The sequence below is a fragment of the Amblyomma maculatum genome, chromosome 6 (genome assembly GCF_055883805.1).
Source record: "Amblyomma maculatum isolate TAMU_Amacu chromosome 6, ASM5588380v1, whole genome shotgun sequence".
NCBI classification, from domain to species: domain Eukaryota; kingdom Metazoa; phylum Arthropoda; class Arachnida; order Ixodida; family Ixodidae; genus Amblyomma; species Amblyomma maculatum.
The window spans coordinates 83,493,697-83,518,072 of NC_139349.1; the positions used below are offsets into that span (position 1 = coordinate 83,493,697).

Sequence of the window (24,376 nt, forward strand, 5' to 3'; positions counted from 1 at the left end):
ATTTCGAGCAAGACATGTATGTACAATTGAAGACAATGTTTTTTTTTTTTTTTTTAATTTTTCGCACATATTCTTTCAAGAAACACTCCATTAACAGTTCTTGACTGTCATGAAGGAAGCTTTGTGGTCGGATAAAGGAAGAGAGTAATAATTAAGTTATCGGGAGGTTACGGGAAGCACCGCGAGTGCCCAACGTTGCGCGGCGAACAGATAGCAGCGTCTGACTGATGCTGCTGACGCCGCTAGCGAGTCAAGGCGACGTAGCTCTGAATTTCGGTTCTCCTAAGGTTGTGATTTAAACGGTCTTCTTTCCGATCATATAGAGAAACACCCACATCATACTGTTCTTTCAACAGATGCCTCCGTCAGCTGCGAAAAATCGACAGTTGGCACCTTTTCGCAGGATTTGGTATGGAGCTGTTCTGTCCGCGGAATTTATTCCTACTTTCTTTGCGGAATCTTTCCTTCTTGGATCAGCTCTGCACAAAATTCCGCGTCACATGTCTTATGTACAGTGTTCTGTAACTTTATCGAACACCCGTTTGAAAAATTCTCCCGCCTTAACCGGAGGCTCATTCGCGCTGAAAACTGCGAACAAAGCTTGAAAGTTGTTGTCCCCTCATTAAGAGGTAAATTTGACCATGGTGCTTACTTGGTGACCTATATGACTCACGCGGGAAAGTTAAATTTATAGAGCATTTTCGCCTCTCCTGCCGGAAGTTCGCACTTCAGAGAAAGATATACTTGAGGTGCCCCTTTCCAGGTTAGACCTCTCTTTGTCTCTACCAAAATTAATATAATTCGGTGCGAGCGCCAAATGATTTGCATTTGGTTCAATATGCGGGATTCTCTATTTTTACATAAATGTGACTGGTACGTGTGATTGCGAAATCTACTAAATTTTGTCGAGATCTTTTTCCGTCAAATATGATGCTTGTATTTTTACTTTAAATACACGTCTGTCGTTTATCATCAATGAATGTTTAAAAATTCATGGTTGGTGCTATTATTTTGTCGTAATCTCCTGCGGAAATTTCCATATGTATGCCCCGGCACCTTAGTCAATCTTCCCGTGTGAGCATGAGCCATGTTTCAAAAGGATAAGAAGAAGAAGGAGCAGAAGAAGGTTGTGGCTGCTATAGAGGTATTGCCGTCCGTCGTCATTGTTGAAATATGCGGCCCTCGCTTGAAGCTCATACTGCCGGTACGCTCCTCATGATGGCTACCTTGCTGCTGCTATTCTGCTTGGCGGCACCGACCATGGCTATCAGAACATCAGCGAGACAGACCACATGGACACTGGCGCGTTTCATGAGGCAGTTATCTGACATGCCAGACTACGGTACCTACCGGTTTGTGGAGCGCAACAAGTCCGAGCAAGCTCGAGAACTACGCGTGGAAGACAGTGTCAACGCCAGCAGCCTCAAGCCCTCGTCACGCGTTGCGTGGCCACTCAAACCTAGCTGGCTGGATATCGGTGGAGACGATGAAACTGGGGACACTTCCGAGTCAGCCTATGTCAGCCGGTTTTTCCAGTTCGCTCAGGATTATCAGGTATGTGCTCTACATGCGAATAACCGAGCGTCCAGGTTGATTGGGTTCCATCTTTGTACTGGTGTACAATTTGCATCCGGCTGCAACGCCACATATGGTTGGTGGTTTGTGGGGTTTAACGTCCCAAAGCGACTCAGGCTATAAGAGACGCCGTAGTGGAGGACTCCGGAAATTTCGACCACCTTGCGTTCTTTAACGTGCACTGACATCGTACAGCACATGGGCGCCTTGCTTTTCGCCTCCATCGAAAAGTGGCCGCCGAGGCCGGGATTCGATCCCGCGTTCTTGGGAACAGTAGTCGAGCGCCGTAACTACTGCGCCACCCCGGCGGGGTTTCACATATGGATGAATGGAAACATTTATTCGGTAGAAAGCGCGTGTAGGCGCACAAGTCACGAAACGTAGTACTAGTCGTGGATACTTTTTGCAAGCATTTATGCGATTTAGGGCAGACCGTAGTTTTATGCGTTAAACATCAGAACTTGTTAGCCAACGTTACGCAGTTGGGCGTGCTTGCGTGATTGACGAGGTAGTGGTGCGAGGCATAGGGAAATGCGCACATGCGGACAGGATAGTACAAGTCCTGTCGACGTGTGCTTGTCTGATGGGTGACATGGATGTTTGCATACACGAAGTACTCAACCTATAAAACGGCGACTTGGATTGCTTCTGGCATTCAACACGTAATTAACGAGTGGGACTTTTTATAACTAGCGATGAATGTCTCCCACTGCGTCACTACTTGTTTGCTTTTGGCCGTTTCCCACTTTGCGTATATCTCATCCACAGGTGATCGTCTACATCGCATGTTTCAGCGTGCTGATGGGGGTGGTCTTACTGGTCACGCTGATGGCTGTGTTCAGTGCGCGCGGATCGAGGTTGAAGACGCCATGGTCGCGAAGGCAGCAGAGACGGGACGAGTCGTACGTGCTGTTGGATCGGCGACCATTGTTGGCCGAAAACAGTTCTGCACCTGGCGAAGATGGCACCGACGACGACGATGAGACTGCTGCCAGGAGCGCCAGAAACGAGGTTGACAGGACGAAGCGTCGCGATCTTCCCAGGCGCACCTCAGACTCGGCCGCCGGCTCCTTCTTCGAGATCAGCACGTTATCCGAGATCGGTGCAGGAGAAGGGGCTGCCACTTGGTCCGAGCCAGACGGTATTTCGGCACCGTTTCAGTGTGTTTTATGCAGTTATGGTGTGTCTTGCGACAAACATTACAAGTGTTTATTTTGCCAAACTTGTTTCTCGAAAACAAAGAGAAAGAGGTAGAGCTTCTGTACATTTAAGGAGAGCTGACTTTTGAGGTGGAGGTCTAGTAAAAAGGGCTAACTGACAAGGTGTCGTTATCCCAGCTCGCCTTATCCAACAAGCCTGCTGTATTTCCGGTGGCCTTATAATTTCCGGTAATGTAATGATTACTGCCCTGCATAATGCAGTTATCTAAACTTTCTCCTGTTGAATAAGTGTGAACTTGCAGGCGCGTGAAGCCGTGTCGGATGCCATGCATGCACCTCCCGGAGTATCTGGCTTCTATGCGAAGTTCAGCTACAGTGCACGTAAAGCACAGAACAAGCGCAGAAACGTTTCCCTGAAATAATGTACCATAAGAGTGTTAAACATTCATTATTAATGTTCAAGTGTAATAAAACCTGCGTCCAGGCAGTGCGCGGCCATGTCAGCTACCGACTACCACATGCCAGCACTATGGTCGAGAGTTTTCGCTCACTTCACTGACCCCGACGCCGGATTACCTCTAATATTGTCGCGTTAAAAAAAGCAATATGGGCCGCACATGACCAACGGGATCAAATGAGTTTCTCTGAAGGCGTCCTTTAACCGCAGCTGAATACAGAAATTGGTGCGACTTGTTCTCTCCCAAACCAAATCCCACACAAAAACTGCTAGTAAACTGAGATTTTTCTGCACGCTAACCCTTACTGCTAGTGGGATTCGGATTAGGAAGTGGCCATGCCAAGGCGCTCATGGCTGAAAAATAAGTAAGGAATTTTGTGCCCCGAACACCCCACTTTAACCACTTGCGTTCCAGTTTTCTTTGTTAACATTTTGTGAAGATATATGTTGCGATAGAAGTGGAAGTTGTGACAGTGTGCATTCGTCATGAAGGAGTGAGTTGATCAGCACCTACATTTTAGAGCACCAGACACACTGCGAAGGTGCGGAGCAGGATTATGAATGGTCCCAAGAACTATCCTGTGGATACATGCTATGATTGAAAAACGCGGGGGGGGATTTGGTATAACAATATGTTCACTAACCGCTGATCCGTAGTCTGGTGCTTAGTAAGGCGTGATAAAATACAAGATAAACGTGGGGAGGGGGGGGCACTAAACTTCTCCTATGGGGGCTATGAGGGTATGAGACGATGGCCTTAACGACCATCTTGTGCTGGTGCTGCTAGCGTTTTTTTTTTTTTTTTTTACGATCATGCAATTAGCTATTTGTATATAATTATTATTTTAGTTTTGGCCCCGTAATTTTTAAAATATATTAATCACCATTAATCACTAATAATTTAAATATTTTGGGCATTAAAAGCAGAAATCGATAGTATGGCGAGCACAGAATATTGATTGGCTGCATGATCTATGGAGATATGTCTATTCAAACCACCTTCTTCGCTAGCCATAGAACGGTTGTTGTCTAACCACCTAACGGCAGTCAAGCGAGCCGATGATTTTCTGACCTTGAGTAGGGGGTGCGTCACGCGTAGGTGCAAAACCAAGATAACAGGTGACACGCAGGGACTTTACCAAGACGTTTCAGTGCATTGAAACTGAAACTGTGCATTGGAACTGTGGAACATATCCTATTTGAGTGCTCTGCGTACGCTGACGAGCGTGCATACTAAGAACATAGCATGGAGAAGCTCTCCACAGTGCCTTTAACAATGAACAGTGTTTTAGGTCTTTTAGCCTGCCCTAGGCAACGGAGACTCGTAAAAACTTTTTATTTACGTATTTGAAGGACAGTGGATTCATTGACAAACTCTAGATTCACCTTGCATGTTACCCTCAGCCATTTTTCAAGCTGTGAACTCTATAAGCACATTAGTAGGATTATGCATTTCATAATTTCATTTTATACCATTACTCCACGAAGCACCTTACAACGTATGTAATGGCCGCATTTTATCTCCCCCTTCATTTCTTTTATTTTCCTCAGCATTCGTTTTCAATCTTTCCCTCTCCATTTCCCCTTCCTACACAGGGTAGCATGCCAACGAAATCTAAACGCCGGCAAAGTTTTCTTTTTCATTAAAGGGTATTTCGCTCTCTCTCTCTCTCTCTCTCTTCAGTGCATCACACGCAAACCGATAAAGCATCACTTTCATGTTGTAAAATAACTTGGAGCGACTTTGAATTTCATTCTTTTTTCCGCCATTAAGGATCACGATTTTAGAGCTGCTTCTCAGCTTTTTTCTATTGTATATTTACAAACGAGCGAAAGTTTCCATAGAGATTTGCTGATTAAAATTTTAATTTCGCACCCAATACTGTCATGATACTTGAACCATGGCTGAATATTTTCTTCCTTTCAGAGCCAGTCGAAGGCCTCTGGAAATCTGAAGGACATGTTAAAAGGGTGACAACAAAAACAATTATGATTCTTCAAACAATTAACTAATTATGTCAGACACATTTCGCATTGAAACACGCTCAAAAGATTTGTTCCATTACCCCCCCCCCCCCCCCTCTCAAGCATTACTTAGCTACTGAATGTGTAATCACTTATTCTTGCTTTCTTGTGTAAAAGACTGCCTTGTAGTATAACAGAAAGCCTCTGAACAGGCAAGGATAGATCCTCTAGGTGCAGGATTAGAGAAAGATGTTTGAGGCAATAATAGTATGTATTCATTCGAACACATGCTTAGGGCTAATTTCACCATGATGCTGTGATAGTTTTGATTTCTTCTTAAAGTAAAACTAACACCAAGAAGAAATACCGTCTTATGACGGGGTGTGCCTGACGTAACAGTGAATGATGAAAATATTTTATCTGCAATCATATTCAAATTACCAGATCCATCTTAACTAGAAACCTTCTCTGTTCTTGTGACCCCTTATATACCATAATAATTTTGCTCAGATTTCTTGCTAGTGCGCGAACGGTATGCTTATACGAGCAGTTTCATTAATTTGCATTTTTAAGTTTCTAAGATAAAAAGAATAGACTGTTCTAAAGATAAAAAATATATTGTCGTATTTATTCGAGTTCTGTGTGTCGGTACAGGTTTTTTACATCGCTTGTGTAAGTCCATTTCGCAAACTTATTTTGCATTCTGATTTGGTGTTATCTACTTTTTCGAGAATGCGAGTGTTCGATTCCACTAGCGTATTCATCCTTGAATATAATTGACCCACCCTCCGGCCCTCCCTCCTTTTGCACAAAATCCCCAGTATCAATCAATCAATCAATCAATCAATCAATCAATCAATCAATCAATCAATCAATCAATCAATCAATCAATCAATCAATCAATCAATCAATCAATCAACTGATGCTGCGCGGCGTTTCTCTGGTAGCCCATCGAAGTATTCCCAGGCCGACTGCTGGACCTGTGCAACCAGGAAGTCCCGCTCACTTTTCTCGCCTTCCTGCCTAGCGGGTAAGCAGCGTACACTTCGATAAATGTATTGCTTGTTTATGAAGTAAAAGAAGAAAAAAAAACAAATCAACATCACCTGTAAGAGGCAGAAACTGCGTATGAAGGCTTCTAAGCTTTACACTCTTTTGGCCGCAGCGGTAGCATCTCTAAGGAGGCGAAAATTTTGAAGAAAACGTGAGCTTTGCCTATGACGCCCCACAGCTAAACAGTTTCCGTTTGAAGTAGTTTCCCTTGCGGATTCTCGTTCATGCACAGTCAGGGACTAAAGATTGCGGGACGTGAGTTGTTGGAAAAATATTTATGCTTTGTGACTCCGCAAACATAGTGAATGAAATGTGCTGAATCACAAGAGGACTGCATTCAGAAAAAGTTATGAGGGGAAAAACTCGCGAGGCAACAACAAAATAAATATTTTTCGACAAATCCGCATCCCGCAAATTTTTTCCATGACTGTACAATGCCATTTGCTATTTACTGCCTTAGTTAATAGTCGCTTAACGGAGCACTTGACGACGCTGGTGCGTTAAATACACTCATGTGGTGTATGACGCCAGCGAACGTTAAGAAACCTAGATATTCTAAACTCACAACATCATTTTATTACGACGTCTTTTATGGTCTTAACATCCATCGGTACGTTAAGGCCACCTATCACAGTAATTACTTTTTTCGAAGCACTGTTGTCGTGCAGGTATCGGCGTTATCTTCGTCGTAGAAGCCGCTATCAGCGATGCCCCTACTGGAAAAGGCTGTTTTTTCTTAGCTTGTAATTTAGAAGAACGCCTTTGTTAACAGCGCGTTGCGTACACAAAAAATAAGAACACAGGAAAAACGATGAAGGTATAGCACTATATCCGTCGTCATTCTTTTTTCTGCTGTACGTCTGTTACGTGTGCGCAACTCGTTCTTAACAATCCATTATCTATCTCAGCAGTGCGTACGCATGTTGACATCGGCGTCGACACAGCTTCGATCATGAAGGGGAAATGCATAAATAGATTGTCGGTGAGCTTCACCATCGATCGCCCCTAAGGTGCTTTGGGATATCACATCTACCATACGGATTCCAGAAGAATGCAGAATGCGCGTGCTTCTATTTGCAAATATCATATAAATCTTTGCCCCTGAAACAGTTCAAGATATGATTCGCGTTCGGTGGTGCAGGAGCCAGGGCCGCTGCAAGTGGCTTGCTCGCGGCCGCCATGGCGAGGTCTTCCTGCTGATCTCACTGCTCAGGAAGACAATCCTCAAGGTGGTACCGGTCCCCGCCGACTTCTCCGAGCAGCGGGTCGACGCTATAGCCTCTGCCATCGAGAGTAGCGTGTGAGATAGTCTCTTTCTCTCGCATATATACTATAGGGACGTAATCACCATCGTATGAATACCAACGTAACTGCGTCTACAGGCACGTCCATTCGCAGCGCAGTTGAACAGGGTCGCCACCCTGCGGCGCCAAGGCGAACTCTAAGCAGTGTCGATGCGCACCCGCTTCATCTGCTGGCCAGCAACGTTTACGTGCGCGCTTATGCAGCAGCGTATAATGCGTATATACGTGGTGTGCGTTGCTAGTTTCGCTGTTCCTCTGCGCATAATTACCCAGGTCGGCTATGTCATCTATGTCACTCTCTGAGGTCAAGAGCGCAGAACATACGTAAAAGATGACACAACGCAATGATGCAAAAAGTATACATTTTAACTAAATGTAAGCGCTTGTAACCTCCTCGTTTAGTGTTCCTATCTACGATGTCGTTGCAGAACCGCATCGACTATGAAAATGATCGTCGGTATGTATACTTTCCAGGAAGCTCAGCATGCTTAGACACGGAAAGCGCTGCAGGACACCCAATTTCATCGAGGTCCAAAGGTCAGTGATTTATCGCGACAGTATGAGTGACAACATTTCAAGCTTGTTCATGCGCGTGACATTCTGTCGTTTTTAATCGCGCCGTAGTTTTGCCGTCATTCAAGAATGCGTTAGCCTTTGAAGCTTCTAGGCCACGGCACCTGTACATGCCTACTTCGGTGGATTTTTATTTACTTCTATAATAAGAGAGATATATTTTAATGGTAACAGGAGATGATTTACTTCTATGGATGATGCATATTTTAATGGTAGCAGGAGATTATTTACTTGTATTAATGGTGCATGAACACACGCGGTAAAAACTATGCAGGATCGCTTGCGTCTTTGACCAGTTCCCGAGGTGGCTGCTTAGTGGAGACGGAAGCCTCGGGTCAAGAGACTCCCTGGCCGAGAGCCTCTCCTCCGAGATAGCTGGTAAGAACGACATCGAACACCCATGATTCCCCTGACGAGCTCACCTAGTGAGGGAGTTCCCTCATTTGATGCTAATCCATGCAGCTTGCTTGCATATATTCGGAATATAGCTGCGAACGCTGCATCCTAGACGCATCCTTGTGGCCGGCATACAATTCACTTGGTACGAAATAGCGGCAGGGTCAAACATTTGAACCGCAAATGACCGTATGAAACAGGACGCCATATTTAGCGATGATTTTTATTTTCCTTTAACCTATCGTTACGCTTCAGTTTCTGACACGCGCAGGCTGCCGGTCTTCCAATAACGTCCATGCCACCTTGCGTTAAGCGTGGCTCACACGATATGCCAGTTTACGAAGAGGTGTGAAGGGCCACTGAACAATATTAGTTATCTACCTGTACCCACGCACGTCAGGGTTTTGTTTAAACGCAACAGCGGAACATAGTCACACCCGCACATAGGCATAACTATGTTCCACACAAACCTGTTCGGCCAGTCGCGTGCACTTGTCTATGGTCTATGGAAACGGTTCTTTATACACAAAAGAACGGTAGCACAAATTTCACTTTAGCATTATATAAATGGCGCCAAATTTTGCTGGAAGGAGATTTTTATTTTTTGGTGCCAGATATGGTACTTGCGTGACTTTATTTTAAGTGTGGTCCCTTAACGACAATCAATACCAGCACTATAGTGCCTGCTGAGATTTGTGTGTCTTAGTACGTACACTGCCTTGAATATTTGCACTGCGTGGTATCATAGTTTTCTCCTTTTTTTTCTTCCAACGAATGGCTGATATTCTACCCGGATTACTTGGCTGCTAATATGTATGTCTGGCTGCAGCGCTGTAATGAGTTGATGCAAAAAAGCTTGCTAGATGGCACGATTTAGTAAGGCCTTGTCATTATTCTGATATTCATTTCAGGTACAAATCAATGTTTCCTGACCAGACATTTCATCGTGCTCGAACTGTGTTATGCCGGCAAGCCACTGTCGCATATAACGGTGGGTTTCCACTTTAGCAGAGCTTCTTCCGACCATGTATAAAAATTTAGCACGCGATATTCCATTCATTACGCGTTCGCATCTTTTCTGAAATGTAGACAGAACGCGGCAGATGCTAAAATAAAATGTAACCAGGATAACACGAGGTCGGGACATGAGGCTGCGCAGTGCATCGCCGCAGTGTTTAGGGAAATATAACGTGGTTACAATATTTATGAAACTACCAATTCAGATGCGCTCGTAAAAATATACATTTACGTGTCTTCAAACGACATAACGCCAACTGGAGACGCTTAAACTTCGCTCTGTCAGCTGTGGTCTTCTTAGGGGACTTCAACGCTACCCACCGGAACTGGAGATGCATCAGAAACTCTTCAAGGGGGGCTGCAGTAGCTCACGCCAGAGACACTGTAGGCCTGCAGATCACCACAGAACCGTTATATCCTTCAAGAGAGAGCAACAGGGTAAGTCGGAACTCCTGCCTAGACAACACTATTATTAAGAACATTCTCAATGCCATAGAGACAAACCCTGGCGAAAATTTGAGCAGTGATCACCCGATACTCAGCACATTCATTTCAACCGCCAAAATCAGACTCAGATTTGGAACATGCTGAATCACGGACCGACTCAAATTCGGACAGCAAACCGAATCAGATAGGCCCACTCAATCCATCAGTGAATCGTGCGACACCATGCGGCAGGCACACAAGAAGGCTACAGTGGAAGTACAATGCACCCAAGATGTGCCAGCGATAAACAGACACCTTCTAAACTCTGAGAAACCAGACGGAAGTTAGTCCGGAGATGGAAAAGACAACATCTAAGCCGCTCCTTGAAGCTATGCATCACCGCGATAACGCCAGAAGACAAGGGTATGGATGCCATCTTCTCTAACACAACTGGAAGAAACTCTGTGAATCTTTACGGTACATATTAGAAATTTCCTGCACCTGGGCAACTCGTTGATCCTAGAGCCTCCAGGTCCGCCTCAAATTGAACGGTATAAAAAGATATCTTTTTTATAGGGTGGAGCCCTGCCTTCAAAACCAAATACTTCGGTTCGTATATCCCACAGAGCGCGCTACAATACACGGGCAACCAAATGAGAAACTAGACGCACCGATCACTACAGCCGACATCTACGCTGCTGCAGCAAATATCAATGACACCCTGTAGGAAAAGGCGCAACGCCAGCAGAGTGGAAACACTCAGCGATAATATCAATTCACAGACCAGGAGGCCCTGAGAAACATTTATCTCCCCTCATGCCTGGAAAAACCGTACGAGCGAGTAACTAAAAACTCGCCTCCAAAACTTCACAAGAGATAACGACATCTTCGCCGCCACCCGGATCGGTTTCCAGAAAGACCTGTCTATTGCAAGACGCTTTTCTCCACCTCAAAGATGAAGTCCTTCAGAACATTCCACGAGGCGGGGAACACTGCATCATGGCCCTAGATCTAAAACGCACCTTCGACAATGTCCCCACGAAGCCATTCTCAGGATCTAAGCAACACGAGATGCGGCGCGAAGAGTTTCAGCATATTTAAGACCTTTCTCACTGGCCACAATTGGATCGGGCGAAGTAGGTTTCGGGACGGAAGAGATGCCCAACAAATGCACTCTCCAAGGATCAGTTATCTACCCACTACTTTTCAAAGTCGTCATGATCGGTATGGTCAGAGCTCTCGAGAAAATACCAGATATTAAATATACAATCTTCATTAGCATCAGGATAGTTAGACGGTCCCTTGGCACCAAAAAGGAACCTTGCAAGCATCAGCCACATTTGTGGAATTTCAAGCCGCCAAATGCTGTCTCCGCTGCGCGCCGGAGAAGTAACAAATAATCAGCATACAGGGGTATTACAAATACGCGGGAAACATAGATGCCCTAGTTGAGGGCACCTAATTCATGAGGCCCCACTCATTCGTATATTGGGATTACGTATCTGAAGGTATAAGAAAGCAACCTACACCCTACAACGTCTTCAGGCCACTTCTCATCTAATTGCTCACACGATCAGACGGGTTACACGAAAGTGTGTGGTACTGCGGGGGAACACCACCATCCTGCCTAGTGCAAATGTTGGTGATAAGCCGCCTCTCATATTTACTACCATACCTAACTATGCTCAAAGCAGATATAAACAAAACAAATGCAATTCTCCGCACGGCTTACAAACACGCACTGGGCTTACCCATGTACATGTCAAACGACCGCGTTGATGGCCTCGAGTAGACCAACACTTTCGCAGAAATGCAAGTGGTGGTCCTATTCACACAGAAGGGAAGACTATCCACTCCCAGGAGCTGAAGCACCATCCTGGTAAGGATCGGCACACCAATGGACCTCCGATATGTCCATAACACACAAGACATCTATCTTACACATTAATCTCACTTTCACGTGTCCCGTCTGCCAAATAACATAAAGAAACACATGACGGTCGGAGAAAGGCGTGAGTAAACCAGCTGCGCCGAACTCTCCGACAGAACAGAAATGCATTCTACGTTGACGCCGTAATGTGGCCAAAGTCATCTCGAATCATGGCGGTGGCCTTAGACGCCAGCTTCAAGGAAATCATCATCGCGTCCTCTCCTAAAGGTACCCCAACTACAGCCAAAACAGCTGCAATAGCGTTAGCCATACAACATGGCTCGGGTCCTCACATCAGAGTCAAAGTCGGCCTGTAGACTCCTTCTCTCATGAAGAACCCCGAAACCCATAACGCCTATACTCAACACTGAGTACATTCGAAATTCTACCAACAAGCCCCAAGCATTTGGCCTCCCGGTCATGAGGGGCTTGAGGATAAAGATGCTGCGCAAATCTATGTGCCATGTGCCAAACTATGCACCATGGATGCATAGATTGGCACATAGACTTGAGGTTTTAGCAGGGCGTTACGACATTCCGGTTGTATTGTCCGCCTCTCGAGAGTTGGCAGTAATCTGTTCGCAGGTGCATAGCGAGAAGGAAGAAGGCGGCAGAAGAAAAGGAAGAAAAATTATTGCAGTATAAAGCACACAGCCCCGTTCGCTCATTGTGCAGTTGTCTACAAGTTGCCGTTGCACATTGGCGTATTGTACATCGGCCAAACCGGATGATGCGTCAATGAATGATTAAGTGAACATAAAAGATCACTCGGGAGAGATTCCCTTGATAACCCCCAAAACATTGTCGCGCGTGTAGCACAAGCGATATGAAGAAAAATCCAGTACAAACCGGTCTTCGGCAAAACAATTCTATTGAAGGTGTTTGTTCTTGATGGCGAAACCCCCACCACATACCACGTCACTTGGAGATGCTCCGGCGACATACCCCAAGGTGTAGACATACAAAAATCTGAGGAACAGTAGGGGAGCACCTTACTCAGCTCAGATTTTCAGACGCAGAGAAAAATGGCGTTCCAGGGCAGAGCTGCAACGGTGGGCATTGAAGTCCTGAAATAACGATTCCAACCGCAGTGCTTCGTATCCTTTTCTTTTTGGCAAATAATTGTTTTCAACAACAAAATTATCTATGGGTAGTAGGCACATAAGTAAAAGAAGACAGCTGAGCAGCTCGTTCCATCAAGCATACTCAGCGAAGCATAAACGATCGGAAGGATGGCACGAAAGACTGCGGCTAGTTGATATAAGCGTTCATGGTTTCCATTCCTTATGTTTTGTATGTCCTTTAGCGTTGGTAGCATGCTGAATATATCAAAGTATTGGTAGCGAAGGCTCCATAGACGCCCATACGTACAAAACATGGCAGCTCATGGGACTCCAGCGCCCAATGAAAACTGGGGCGCCATACGTCACGCATACGTTCACTTTGGGGCGAATTGTAAACAAGTCTTTAAAAAAAAACCGCCGCGTTGCATTGACGAGCCTGCATCTTCTGAAGGTTGTTGCCTATCAGCGCGCGCCAACCTCTGTCATCTAAAAGAACTGGAGTTTCTGCTGTTTACGCCCTTTTTTATAAGCAGTTGCTCCAGCACAATAAAAGTGGTTGGCAAAGGTGGCGGCATAGAAAGGCAGCAACACTTCCAAATAGAAACCACGCATGTAAATTCATAATGCAAATACTGCTGCAAGTCATGCAAGTAATTTGGCCATGTACTTTGTACCTCAGCACAGTAAGGTGGGGTCCAGAAACACTGGCGCAACCGGGCAGTCGTGCCCAGTTCGCAACAGAATGTACCAAATGAACAATTATGGTTTTCATATTCACGGTTCATAACATCAACCAATCAAATACAGCACAACAATAAAAAAAATGCATGTCGCAGACAGCACAAACAGTAACGCTGTTTAAGCAGGCTAATCATCTCAATGATCACAGCCGAGGCATGGAAAACGCTTGAAGTGCCTGCCACAGAACGTCACCAGATAAGAAACATGCATGTACAGAAAACAAAGCTATGGCAGCTGCAATTGAAATAAAAATGTCATGAAAGTAGGTGCATCAAGACACGCGTGGAGCGTAGAGCACTAGGATTACTCTTCACATTTAAATTCTTCGGCTGAAAGAATGCAGTAGTATTCAAGGCAGTTTCAAGGTTGCACCAGTCCAGACAGCTTCAGCATCAACAAACGTGCTTAACACAGGAGCACTAAAGCATACATTGAGTCTGCGTGCAACCTCTAGATCTGCTCGCCGGTGAAAGTCAGCCGGGAAGCGGTGTAATAAGACACCGACGGTTGAGTCCACGCTGCTGCAATGTGCCACAGAGCATCGCTTCCTCACTTTGTGCGGGATCATCTTGCGACAAAGCGCTAATCGCTTCAAACGAAGACCAAGAAGCGCAACACAATGCTGCAAAAAGACTTCGCACTGGCCGCACCTCGAAGGGGACGAAACCAAAAACATGGCTGTAGGGGGATAGTGAATCTTACCAAACGGCGACAGAGCAGCGACCAGCAAGGACGTCGAAATCTTCGCAAAAGGGATATTTTCAGATTTGCCAACAAAATTTATACGCTTTCCCGGGCGCACCAAGGCCTACACCACTGCAGACAGCGATAAAAAATCGCTTAGTGCTTCGTCAGCTTCATTATCTCCGTTACCTTGGTTACCTCTGGTTGCCTACACCGCAAGAACCTAAAAAGGCCTGAAAGGTTTCGTCAAGACCGATGCAATATGAAGAGGGCGCGATAATCGTGTTGCAAAATTTTATAAAAAAATTGAGAGTGTCTTAATAAAATATCTGACCTCATTCACAAGCAACTTATCAAAATGTCTATTATTCTTACGTTGATTGATACTTTTAATTTGTAGTAGTGTAATTTTTGGCATCTGTCTGTATACTCTTTGGCATCTGTCCGAGTGTTCGCTATCTAACCAATAAATTAAGTTAACATTTTTATTATTTTAGGGGTATGCTAATTGTGTTCGCAGAATTGAAGTTGGTCCCCCAAAAAACATAATCGAAAACGGAAATTCTAAAAAATTGTAGCTCGCGTTACGAGGCCAACAAGCATTAGCCTGATAGGCGGCTTCATACCGTAAAACAGCGACAGCGCGTTCGGCGTAGACTGCTCCGCTTTGAAGATTTGAGGCCGCATAGCGAGCGAAATGACTGCGCGCATTGTGTACCGACGTGGCGGCTATCAGAAAGGCCGCAGTCGCAGCGAATTTGACAACGAACCGCCGTGCCCCGCTTCTGGCGCTAAGGGGACGCCAGCACAGTGACCAAAGGTCGAGTGGTCTACGTCACACGCGCTAGCTGCCGCTGTGTTACGTTGGGAGTCCACCTATCAGGGCGACATATGTGCGCCTTGTAATGCCTATTACAATCTCTTAAATAATTTTTCTCGACTAGACCAACTGAAGGACTAAGTGCAATTCTGCAAATAAAATATACCACCAAATAAAAAATTCAGTATTGAATAACGCATTTACTTAATTAGCCAAATAATAAAGCAATGTGCCTCTTACCTGGTGCCGCCATAGTCACCAGTGCAGCCCCAGGACTTAATACATATAAGCCAGGTTATTTTTTTTTCTTTCAGAGTTCTACCCTTTAAAAGAACACCTTGTGCATGTTATACCAAACGCAACGTGCCTTCTTCCTCGCTTTGAGCGCTGACGCGTCTCTGTCGCTGTCCATCATAGCTGCGTAGCGCGGTCCAAGGCAGGAGCCTGGTACTGCAAGCCTTGTGTTGCGTGGCCGTAGCTGAGCGCGCCATGGGCTTTCGGCTGGTGGACGCGGGCACGGATAAGCTGCTGGTGGCGTTCACCGACGCCGCCACCCTCGAGTACTGTCTACCGGGAAGGTCGTCTATATCTGTGGACAGCGCGGGCCTCAAGGCGCACCTGGCAGGCTGGTTGTCGTTCGTGCTCGAACCAGGCGAGTATGCGCACTTCCTCAATGCAACTCGACAATGCGACACTCCGCTGGCTATGGTAGTGTGGCTCTGTACCCTCGACTCCTCGGCGCTACCAACCGAATTTCCATATTAGGGCCAAATTCTTTGAAATGTCAAAACCACAAGTTCTCAACGGTGGCTGCAACAGTTACTGCGTCTTCCTTTTATCACCCTGAACTCCCGCTATCCCTACCGAGTAAGGAATGATAAGGTTATTTTTAATTGGCTTACAAGAAAGGAAAGGCTTAGTATTTGTCACACTTTTTTCGTGGACACCTGTACTGCACCTTAAGAGAAGGGAGAAGGCTGGGAGTGAACGTGCACTGACAATTCGCACAGCACACGAATGCATCTCCGTTTCGCCCTCATCAAAACGCAATCGCTGGAGGTAGGATTCATCCCGGGCACTCCGATACAGTAATCGGGTATCTTAACCACTGCGCCACCACGGCGGGGCAATGATAGCGCCTTCTACGCGCCGTTTTTCATTCCGAGATTTTTATTCATTTGTCTAAGTTGATACTTGGGGAAAGTAAGGCGTAGCATCCGTCTTTTCGGTGAGATCCTCCAAGAAGAGGAAAGTCGAGTGGGAAGGATTGGGTGAATTTAATGCCACCTTGATCAATGTGGCTATAGTGAGTTGATAGAGGTATTGATGCCCTCCGCTGATGTGGGCACTGTTCGTTACTTGGTAGGGTAGAAGGCCTGCTTAGAAATTGCAAGGGCCTGTCGGCTGGAAAACAATGGTCCACCATCTTTGCTTCTTGCTGGAAGAGAGCTGATAAAATCAAGCGGTGAAAGTGCGAACGGTGCATTCCGCAGCCGTCTGTGCCGAAGCGGTGGCAATGGTTGTGGCGACAGCCGAATGCCGCTTCCTTTGCCGCTTCCTTGAGATCAAATTGCGGCCGCGATAGCTGCGTTTCTAGGGATGCCAAATGCAAAAGACGCCCGTGTTCTGTTGCAATGCGGGTGCCTTGTGAAGAACCACAGCAGGTGTACATACCTGTGGAGTCCCGCACTATACGATGAGTCTCATTTTATTCGTTTATCCTTTCTTTGTCCCGGCCCGCACGGCGGATTCGAGGTACTCAACGAGTAGCGAGACAGTGCGCACCCCACCTCCTTCACCTCCTTCACCTCCTTCGGAAGCTGTAAGGCAAATGATATCGTTGTAGGGCATACGGTAGCCTCAAGTAGGAAAATGAAATGGTTTTAGTGATGCAACGAAGTGCTGGCGGCCATAAAACAGCAGGATCACAGCAGGAGAAAAAAAACGATAGTTAAAATGCACATGGGCTGAGTGGAATTCGTACTGATTTGGGAGAACTCGGCCGTACTCGGCTTTGCGAAGCTTTGTAGACTTTAGTACGGCTTCGAAATAATCGCCTGATTTTTAGTTTTTTGTTGTGTTTTTCTGTGTATGATAATAACAAAGGGCTGTTTTATAATTTAACTCACGCAGTTCTTGAAAGTGGAATGCTGGAAGTTGTTGCGAAGAAAACCTCGTGGCCTTAAAATCTGCAATGCCACCTCACAGTTCCGCCATGTCACCGACTTAATTATTTACGCGCAAACACAGAGGTTAAGCAGACGAATTGCCAATTTAGCAATGTTGCAGCTACATTTAGGCCCTCTTAGAGACAACTCTATACCAGAAATTTGCTTCGACTACATGTAGGCTATATATCTGAAATATGGTCCATGTTTTTGCTCTCCTTGCTTGTTTTGATTTAAGCGCACCATTTTCATCAATAACTTAGCAGATGTTGAGCAGTTCTGGCGAGGTCAAACGCTGCCTTATGGTGCTAGAGCTAATGATGAACATATAGCGCCATCTAGTAGCATTATAGGAACACACAGGCCGGACTCGTAAACAGCGCCTTGTGAGAATGGACGAAGCAGTTAAAAACAGGGAAGAAGAAATCCATTCGCTGTCTTCCTCTCTTTAGACAGCATCATGGGTACACTAAATACCTTTTTATTTTTAGCGTGATAAATTCAAGACCCTGTTCAGAAAGTCTGGCGTTGTCGGTGTCGTAAGCTAGAAAGTGGAGGTTAAATCTGCCTCGAATTTTGAAAGGAGACTGCAGAACTGCAGTAACACAGTAAGGAGGCAATACTAATGGCAAGAGGATGTTTCAGGCGTAGCGTATTTTGTGTCAAAATCTTGAGTGTCTTAAATTTATGCTTATTATTTTTACTGAATCCTTGTTTCTACGCAGAGGCGGAATCGGACGACGACTTGTCGCTTCGCGACAATATGGCAGGCAGCGCTTTCTCCAATATCAGGTATACAGAGTGTGAATTCACCTTTACTGAATGTGACAAATGTTTTCGCGCCAGTGGTTAACATTGCTGTGTTGTGTAAGGGTGTATGCTGTAAGTGAACATTAGGGCCTCAGACGTGAAAAGGTCATCTATAAAGGAATACATGAGAAACAGGGCAAATTGCTGATGTTAATTTAACACGGTATCGTATTTTATGCGGCTTCAGGGGTAATGTGGTCTAGCTATTTGGTGACACCATCACATGCATACATCCACCGCAATATTTGGCTCATTCGCGCCCTGTACGGAACGTGAGTTCGGATTATGTGAACAAAATGCGTTCACAGCTGTGTAGGTTTGTCGAATATAATAACCGCAAGGGTTATATGGGTGAATAGCTACTGTCAGATATGAGTTCAATGGATAATTTCAGGTCCCAGTTAATTACCATTAATTAGTTCACTGTGATTAACTTGAACATTATGCTACATATGAATAGCTTCTGTCCAGTATAATTGCAGTAAACTAGTTGCAGGTAGTAAATAATTATCGTTACTTGTTTAGTTGGCATTAAAAAAACTGTACTGTACGCTACAACGTTAAATCAGATATATCGTTCGATAGCATATATCGAGTACGATTGCATTGCTTAAAAGGCGGTTGTTAGTTATTAAACCCCGAATTAGCAAATTATGATTAACAAGTGAACTTTAGGCTGGTAACAAATAGTTGAAAAGGTCCAGACCAGTGGAATTCAATATCAAACGCGGCAAGGACGAGGAAGTTGATAGGACGACGAAGTGTCGCTCGCACTTGCGCGTATGGGCTGGTTTTCTGCCGTTGTGTCTGAGCTAACCCCCTGTTATAAAAGCTCTTCTTGGTGTCCCAAGTTACCGAGTAATTGACATTCTGGTGGAGGTATTGGGTAAAATGGTCGCCTATGCAAGAGACAACATCTGGAAAACGTCGCGCCAGCCCTGAACCATTTGACCCCGGTGCATCGCTTCAGTCGGCGGCTTCAGGGACTGTCTCCAAAGCTTCAGCCCTTAGCCACCTGCACGACATCCAGTGCTTCTACTCAGCAAGTGATCGGCGTTGTGTCGACCTGTAACTAAATCTTGCAGGTACCTCGGGTACCAAAGTCTTCCCACAGAAACCTCTTTGAAAATGTGGGACTGTTTTTGTTTTTTTTTTTTGTTTTTTTAAGTTTGAACTTGCCGCTGCTTTCACCCAGTGGGACGACGCTGCCAAACTAAGGGATGTCTACATCAGCCTCGAAGATGGCACCCGTACCTGGTTCGAGAACCGGGAGCAAGTTTTAGCACCGCGACGAGAATTCCGTCGTCAACTGCTCGAGGCTTACACCAGCGTAGACCGCCGCAAACATGCAGGACATGCCCTCCACTCTCGCTTCCAGATGGCGAATGAGAGTATCCAGGCGCATATGGAAGGCATGACATGACGCGCCTTTTCAGGCGAGCGGATCCCGCCATGCCTGAAGAAAAAAAAAAATGAAAGGCACCTAATGCGGGGCGTGAAAGAACAGCTGTTCATGGGCTTGTGCGCAACCCACCATCGACTGTCAATCGATTCCTTGCTGAGCCTACCACAATAAAAAGGGTCCTACAACAACGCGCCTTGACTTACGACCGACCCTTTCGTATTGCCACAATCACGGAATCGTTTACATCTTCCGAGCGGTGTTCTGACCGCGCGAACTGATTCGCAGTGCGTGCGGGAAGAACTGGGCAAGCTTTGCAACTCTTTGCAGCCATCTCCAGCTTCCGTTTCAGCCATTATGCGTGAGGAGGTGCGAAAGAGCCCTCTTTCGCTTGTCGATACGCGCCCACCATCACTGCCGGGGACCGGCACCCGTCCGGCATACGCGGATGTTCTGCAGCGTCAGGCTCCCCGTCCACTGTCGCCCATTGTCGCGCCGCCAACAGTTTCGCTGCTCTCGGTGCAACAAGGGCAGTATTTCGGCAATCTTTCTGCCCCATTGAAAAGCCGATATTTGGCGCACGCCTGACCGCCGTCCGTTCTGATTCCGCTGAGGAGAACCCGACCATCTCTACCGTGATATTCTGCATCGACGCCTCGGTCTTCATGGCTTCCGCATCAACTCGCCTCCTCCCCTGTTTGGCCAACGGCACCGTGTTATTGAAGAGTGACAAAAATGTGAAGAAATGGCGTATACTCGTTGGCACACACCGATGACTCACTGGACCGATTGCAACTTGCTAAGTACTTTTCATCTATTGATTTGAAGAGCGTCTATTGGCAACTCGAAGTCGACTAAAGAGACCACGAAAAAACTACCTTGGCCTATATGAATTTAATGTGCTGCCATTAGGCTAGTGCTCTGCCCCCGCTACAATCCAAAGGATGAAGGACACCGTCCTCACGGGCCTCAAGTAGCAGAGTTGACTTGTGTACCTGGATGACGTCGTCGTTTTTTTTCAGAAAAGTTTGACCAATACCTCCAACGCCTTTGATCTGTCCTGGAAGCCCTCCGTTCGGCTGACCTCACGCTCAACCCCAGAAATGCCTCTTCGGCTATACTGAATACAAGTTTCTGGGTCATGTTGTGAGCTCCGACGGGGTGTAACTGGATCCTAATAAGACTGGCGCCGTGACAAAGTTTCCCGTTCCAATTATTAAGAAAGCTGTTCAGCGTTTCCTGGGTCTGTGTGGACACTATCGGAGGTTCCCTGTCGACGTTTCTGAGATTGCGGAACCGTTGACACACATCGGAATCCTGAACGGTGGACAGCATTCTTAAAACCTCACCCGCCCTGGCGCACTTCGAAGGAGAAGCTGACACCGAGGTACACACCGACTCCAGTAGTATCGGTCTTGACGCGGTCTTCATCCAACATCAAGTTGGGATTGAAAAAGTGATAAATAGCCCATGCTAGCCGCACCCTTGTGCCTAAACGAATAACTCCCGGTGGAAAAAGAATGCCTTGCGGTCGTGTGGGTCACAATTAAGTTTTGCCCCTATCTTAGCGGCAGACCACTTTAAGTTGTCACGGACAATCATTGTTTGTGCTGGTTGCCAAATTTACGAGACCCAACTGGACGATTTGCGTGCTGGTGTCTACAACATCAAGAGTTTGATATAACTATTGTATATAAGTCCGGTCGCAAACAAGAAGACGCCAACACACTGTCACGAGCACTCGCCGACACTGGCGATGTTGCAGCCAATGACGACAGCGGTTTTCTAGGTACCCTAAGCTCATGTCAGTTCAGGGACAAGCAGAGAGCTGATCCAGACATCCTCCCACTCATCGACGATCTGGAAGGGCGTGACACGACCCTCCCTCGACACCTATCTCGGCGCCTTGGTTCCTTTTGTATGCGGCAAGGCGTCCTGCATAAGAGGAACCTCCACGGCCACAAAATAGCTTACTTTCCGGTAGTTCCATACGAGCTCCGTGGTGACATTCTCCTCGCATGCCACGACCAACCGACGTCTGGCCAATCGGGTTTCGATGAAACGCTGTGTAAGAACCTGCCGTGATGCCAGCGTCGTATACGACACCGCCCCTTAAGCCTGCCGGATTTCTCAGGCGCGTTGGGCCACGAGTATTCCAATCGACCAAATTAGGATGGATCCCCTCGACCCTTTCGCTTTATCGCTGGCGGGAACAAATGGATAGTAGTTTCTACTGGTTATTTGACTAGATACGCTGAGACAAAGGGAATCCCTCGTGCCACAGCTTACGAAGTAGCAGAGTTTTTCATGCACAAGATCGTGTTGCGGTATGGCACCCCTTCGTACGTCATTACCGAAAGAGGGACAGCTTTTACGTCACAGCTCATCGACCCCATCTTTCAACCGAGCTGCACGACCCATCACAAGACCGCAGCGTATACCACCCACAGAGTAATGACCTTATTGAACGGTTTAACAAGACGATTCTTGACATGTTGTCAGCGTACGTAGATGTGCCAGCAAGACTTGGGATGAGGTGCTACGTGTACGTTGCGTAGAATGCAGCTCTACAGGAAACAATTTTGACTTGTGTATGGACAGGAAGTCCAGAGCATGTTGATGCTATGCTCCCGTCTCCAGAAGATGACTAAGTTGCCTCAGACGTCCAGCAATATGCCTTTCGCACTGAGGAAGCCCGACAGTTCTCCCACGTGCACATCGAACGGCAGCCGACCTCTGACTTGCGCCGTTACAACTTTCGCCACCGACGGGTTGACTATAACCCCGATGACCAAGTCTGGGAGTGCACACCAGTCCGCCGCCCAGGCTTGTCCGAGAAACTTCTTTCCCGCTACTTCGGGCCGTACAAAGTGTTAAGTCGGGGTCGTGACCTAAGTTGTGAGGTTCCAGACGGCGCCGCGGAACCAAAACGTCGGAAGCCCAGCTCCGACATTTTTCACAGTGTGCAACTTAAACCATTACCCCGTAGGACCACCGCTCTAACCACTGTCTTGCTTTTCGTACCGCTCTTCCCCGCGCTCTTCGCTTTTCTTCATTTTTTTAGGGATGCCACCTAGCATTGCCAGGTGGCGCATGGTTGAAGAGGGAAAGATTACGAAGTTGTTAAGGCGATGAAGTGTCAAGCGCTTGCGCGTCTGTGCTGCTTTTCTGCCGTTGTGTCTGGGCTGACCCCTGTTACAAAAGCTCTCCTTGGTGTATCGAGTCACCGAGTACGGGACTTCTCCTGGTGATATTTTATTGCGAAAGCAATACTACTCTAGGTTTAGAACCTTCAGCATAGCGCAGCCGGTAGCCACGTCTTACCCACGTGACGCTGTGACGTCACACCCCACGTGACACTATGGTGGTCGAGCTGGGCTACCAACTCAAGCGGTCGGCGTAGCGTGGTCGGAGCCGCGGCTGCGCGCTGTGACGTCACACCCCACGTGACACAAAGGCGAGAGATGGGCTCCCAACTCAAGCGGTCGGCGTGGCGCAGTCGGAGACGTGGCTGGTTCATACGGCTTGGTTAAAGCAGGGCTTTATATGTGGGCTGGCAGGAGCTGCCAACTTGGGTCTCTCGTTATGTCAGGCGGTTATGTCAAACTCAGTCTGCCAGGACCCTGGCATTCACGTTACCCCTATAGGCCACTAAGGCAAGTTCATACGGCTTGGTTAAAGCGGGGCTTTATATGTGGGCTGAGTAAAGAAGAGAAAAAGAAGAAGAACGCTCGGTCACCCAAAGCTAATGCTATCGCTCAGTATTTGGTTCAGCAGCGTTGAACCCTTGTAATTTTGTTTGAGGCAGGGGCGCCTGCCCATAAAAGGTGGCACTGCAATATACGAATCATGACGGTAAATAAGTGGCTGGCGTTATTATACGTTATTGCTTTTTGTTTCTATGCAGCTCCTGTGAGCAACTTTTGTATGGTAACGTCATGTGGCTGGGCGCCGTACTGGACTGCGTGGTGTGCAAGCTACGCGCAGAGGTGCCCGAATCCCGGATGCGAAACGAGCGCGCCGTCGTGGAAGAGCTGCTCTCCTGGCAAAGTCGCCTGAAGCGATGCTGCTCTGCTGGAGAATTTCTTGCCTCTCTAGGCCTTTGAGGACGACGACGCTGCTAGTCTCACGTCATGGGGCAGTGTCAAGGCCCCACCGTCTTTATCGGCTGAATTTTATAAAATCCCCGTTCTGTTCGATATCGCAACATGACCGGAATATGCGAGTCGTCTGCTGTGAAGCACACCCTTGAAGGTCAATAAAAAATGTAGAGGTTAAAGAATCCTCGAACGAAGTCAAGAGTGGTAGCTATCGGCCGGCTCCGCATTTGCTGCTGGCGTTTCTATCTTGGCTTGATTCCGCGCTTGGTAGTCCTCTCAGCCATGGTACAGTGCTCTAGAATCTTGGGCAGTGTGTCGTCCGCGCCGGGGAACAATAGAGGAGCGAGGTCGCCGCTGCGATGAAAGCGCGCGTGACACCCAGGGGACGCTGCCAGTAACAGGTGTGCCAAGGGGTGCGGTGCGCCGAGCCGAGCTCTATTCGCTTGCATGCAAAGATGAGCGCAGACCGTCTTTGCGTGTTGATCTGAGGAATTCGTATTTCGTTGTTCTGCATGTTCTTCGCCGTTTGTTGCGCTTTCTTGGAGTGTTGTTGAAACCTCATCTGTGCTCTCCACTTCGAACATCTAAGCAATGCGTGCATGACGACGGAAAGACGACGTGACACAAGGGACAGTGCCGGGCTGGGCTACCAGCGGTTACAGCTTGTGCAAGGAAGTTCCTCTCTCTTCCGTGTATCCATCGACGCCGATCGCTGTGAGATTTGGTCACAG

General features: G+C 46.9%; 1 protein-coding gene across 1 annotated transcript; it reads left to right on the plus strand.

Annotated features, from left to right (window-relative positions):
• Window positions 1-1,329: 1,329 nt before the first annotated feature.
• Window positions 1,330-23,932, plus strand: LOC146186129 (uncharacterized). The gene is made up of 10 exons (XM_084607988.1): window positions 1,330-1,554; window positions 2,344-2,724; window positions 6,105-6,187; window positions 7,352-7,510; window positions 7,989-8,051; window positions 8,362-8,465; window positions 9,395-9,474; window positions 15,583-15,873; window positions 19,312-19,415; window positions 23,453-23,932. Exons 1-10 carry the CDS (start codon window positions 1,330-1,332, stop codon window positions 23,649-23,651), a joined length of 1,689 nt encoding a protein of 562 aa, XP_084464114.1. The 3' UTR covers window positions 23,652-23,932.
• Window positions 23,933-24,376: the final 444 nt, after the last annotated feature.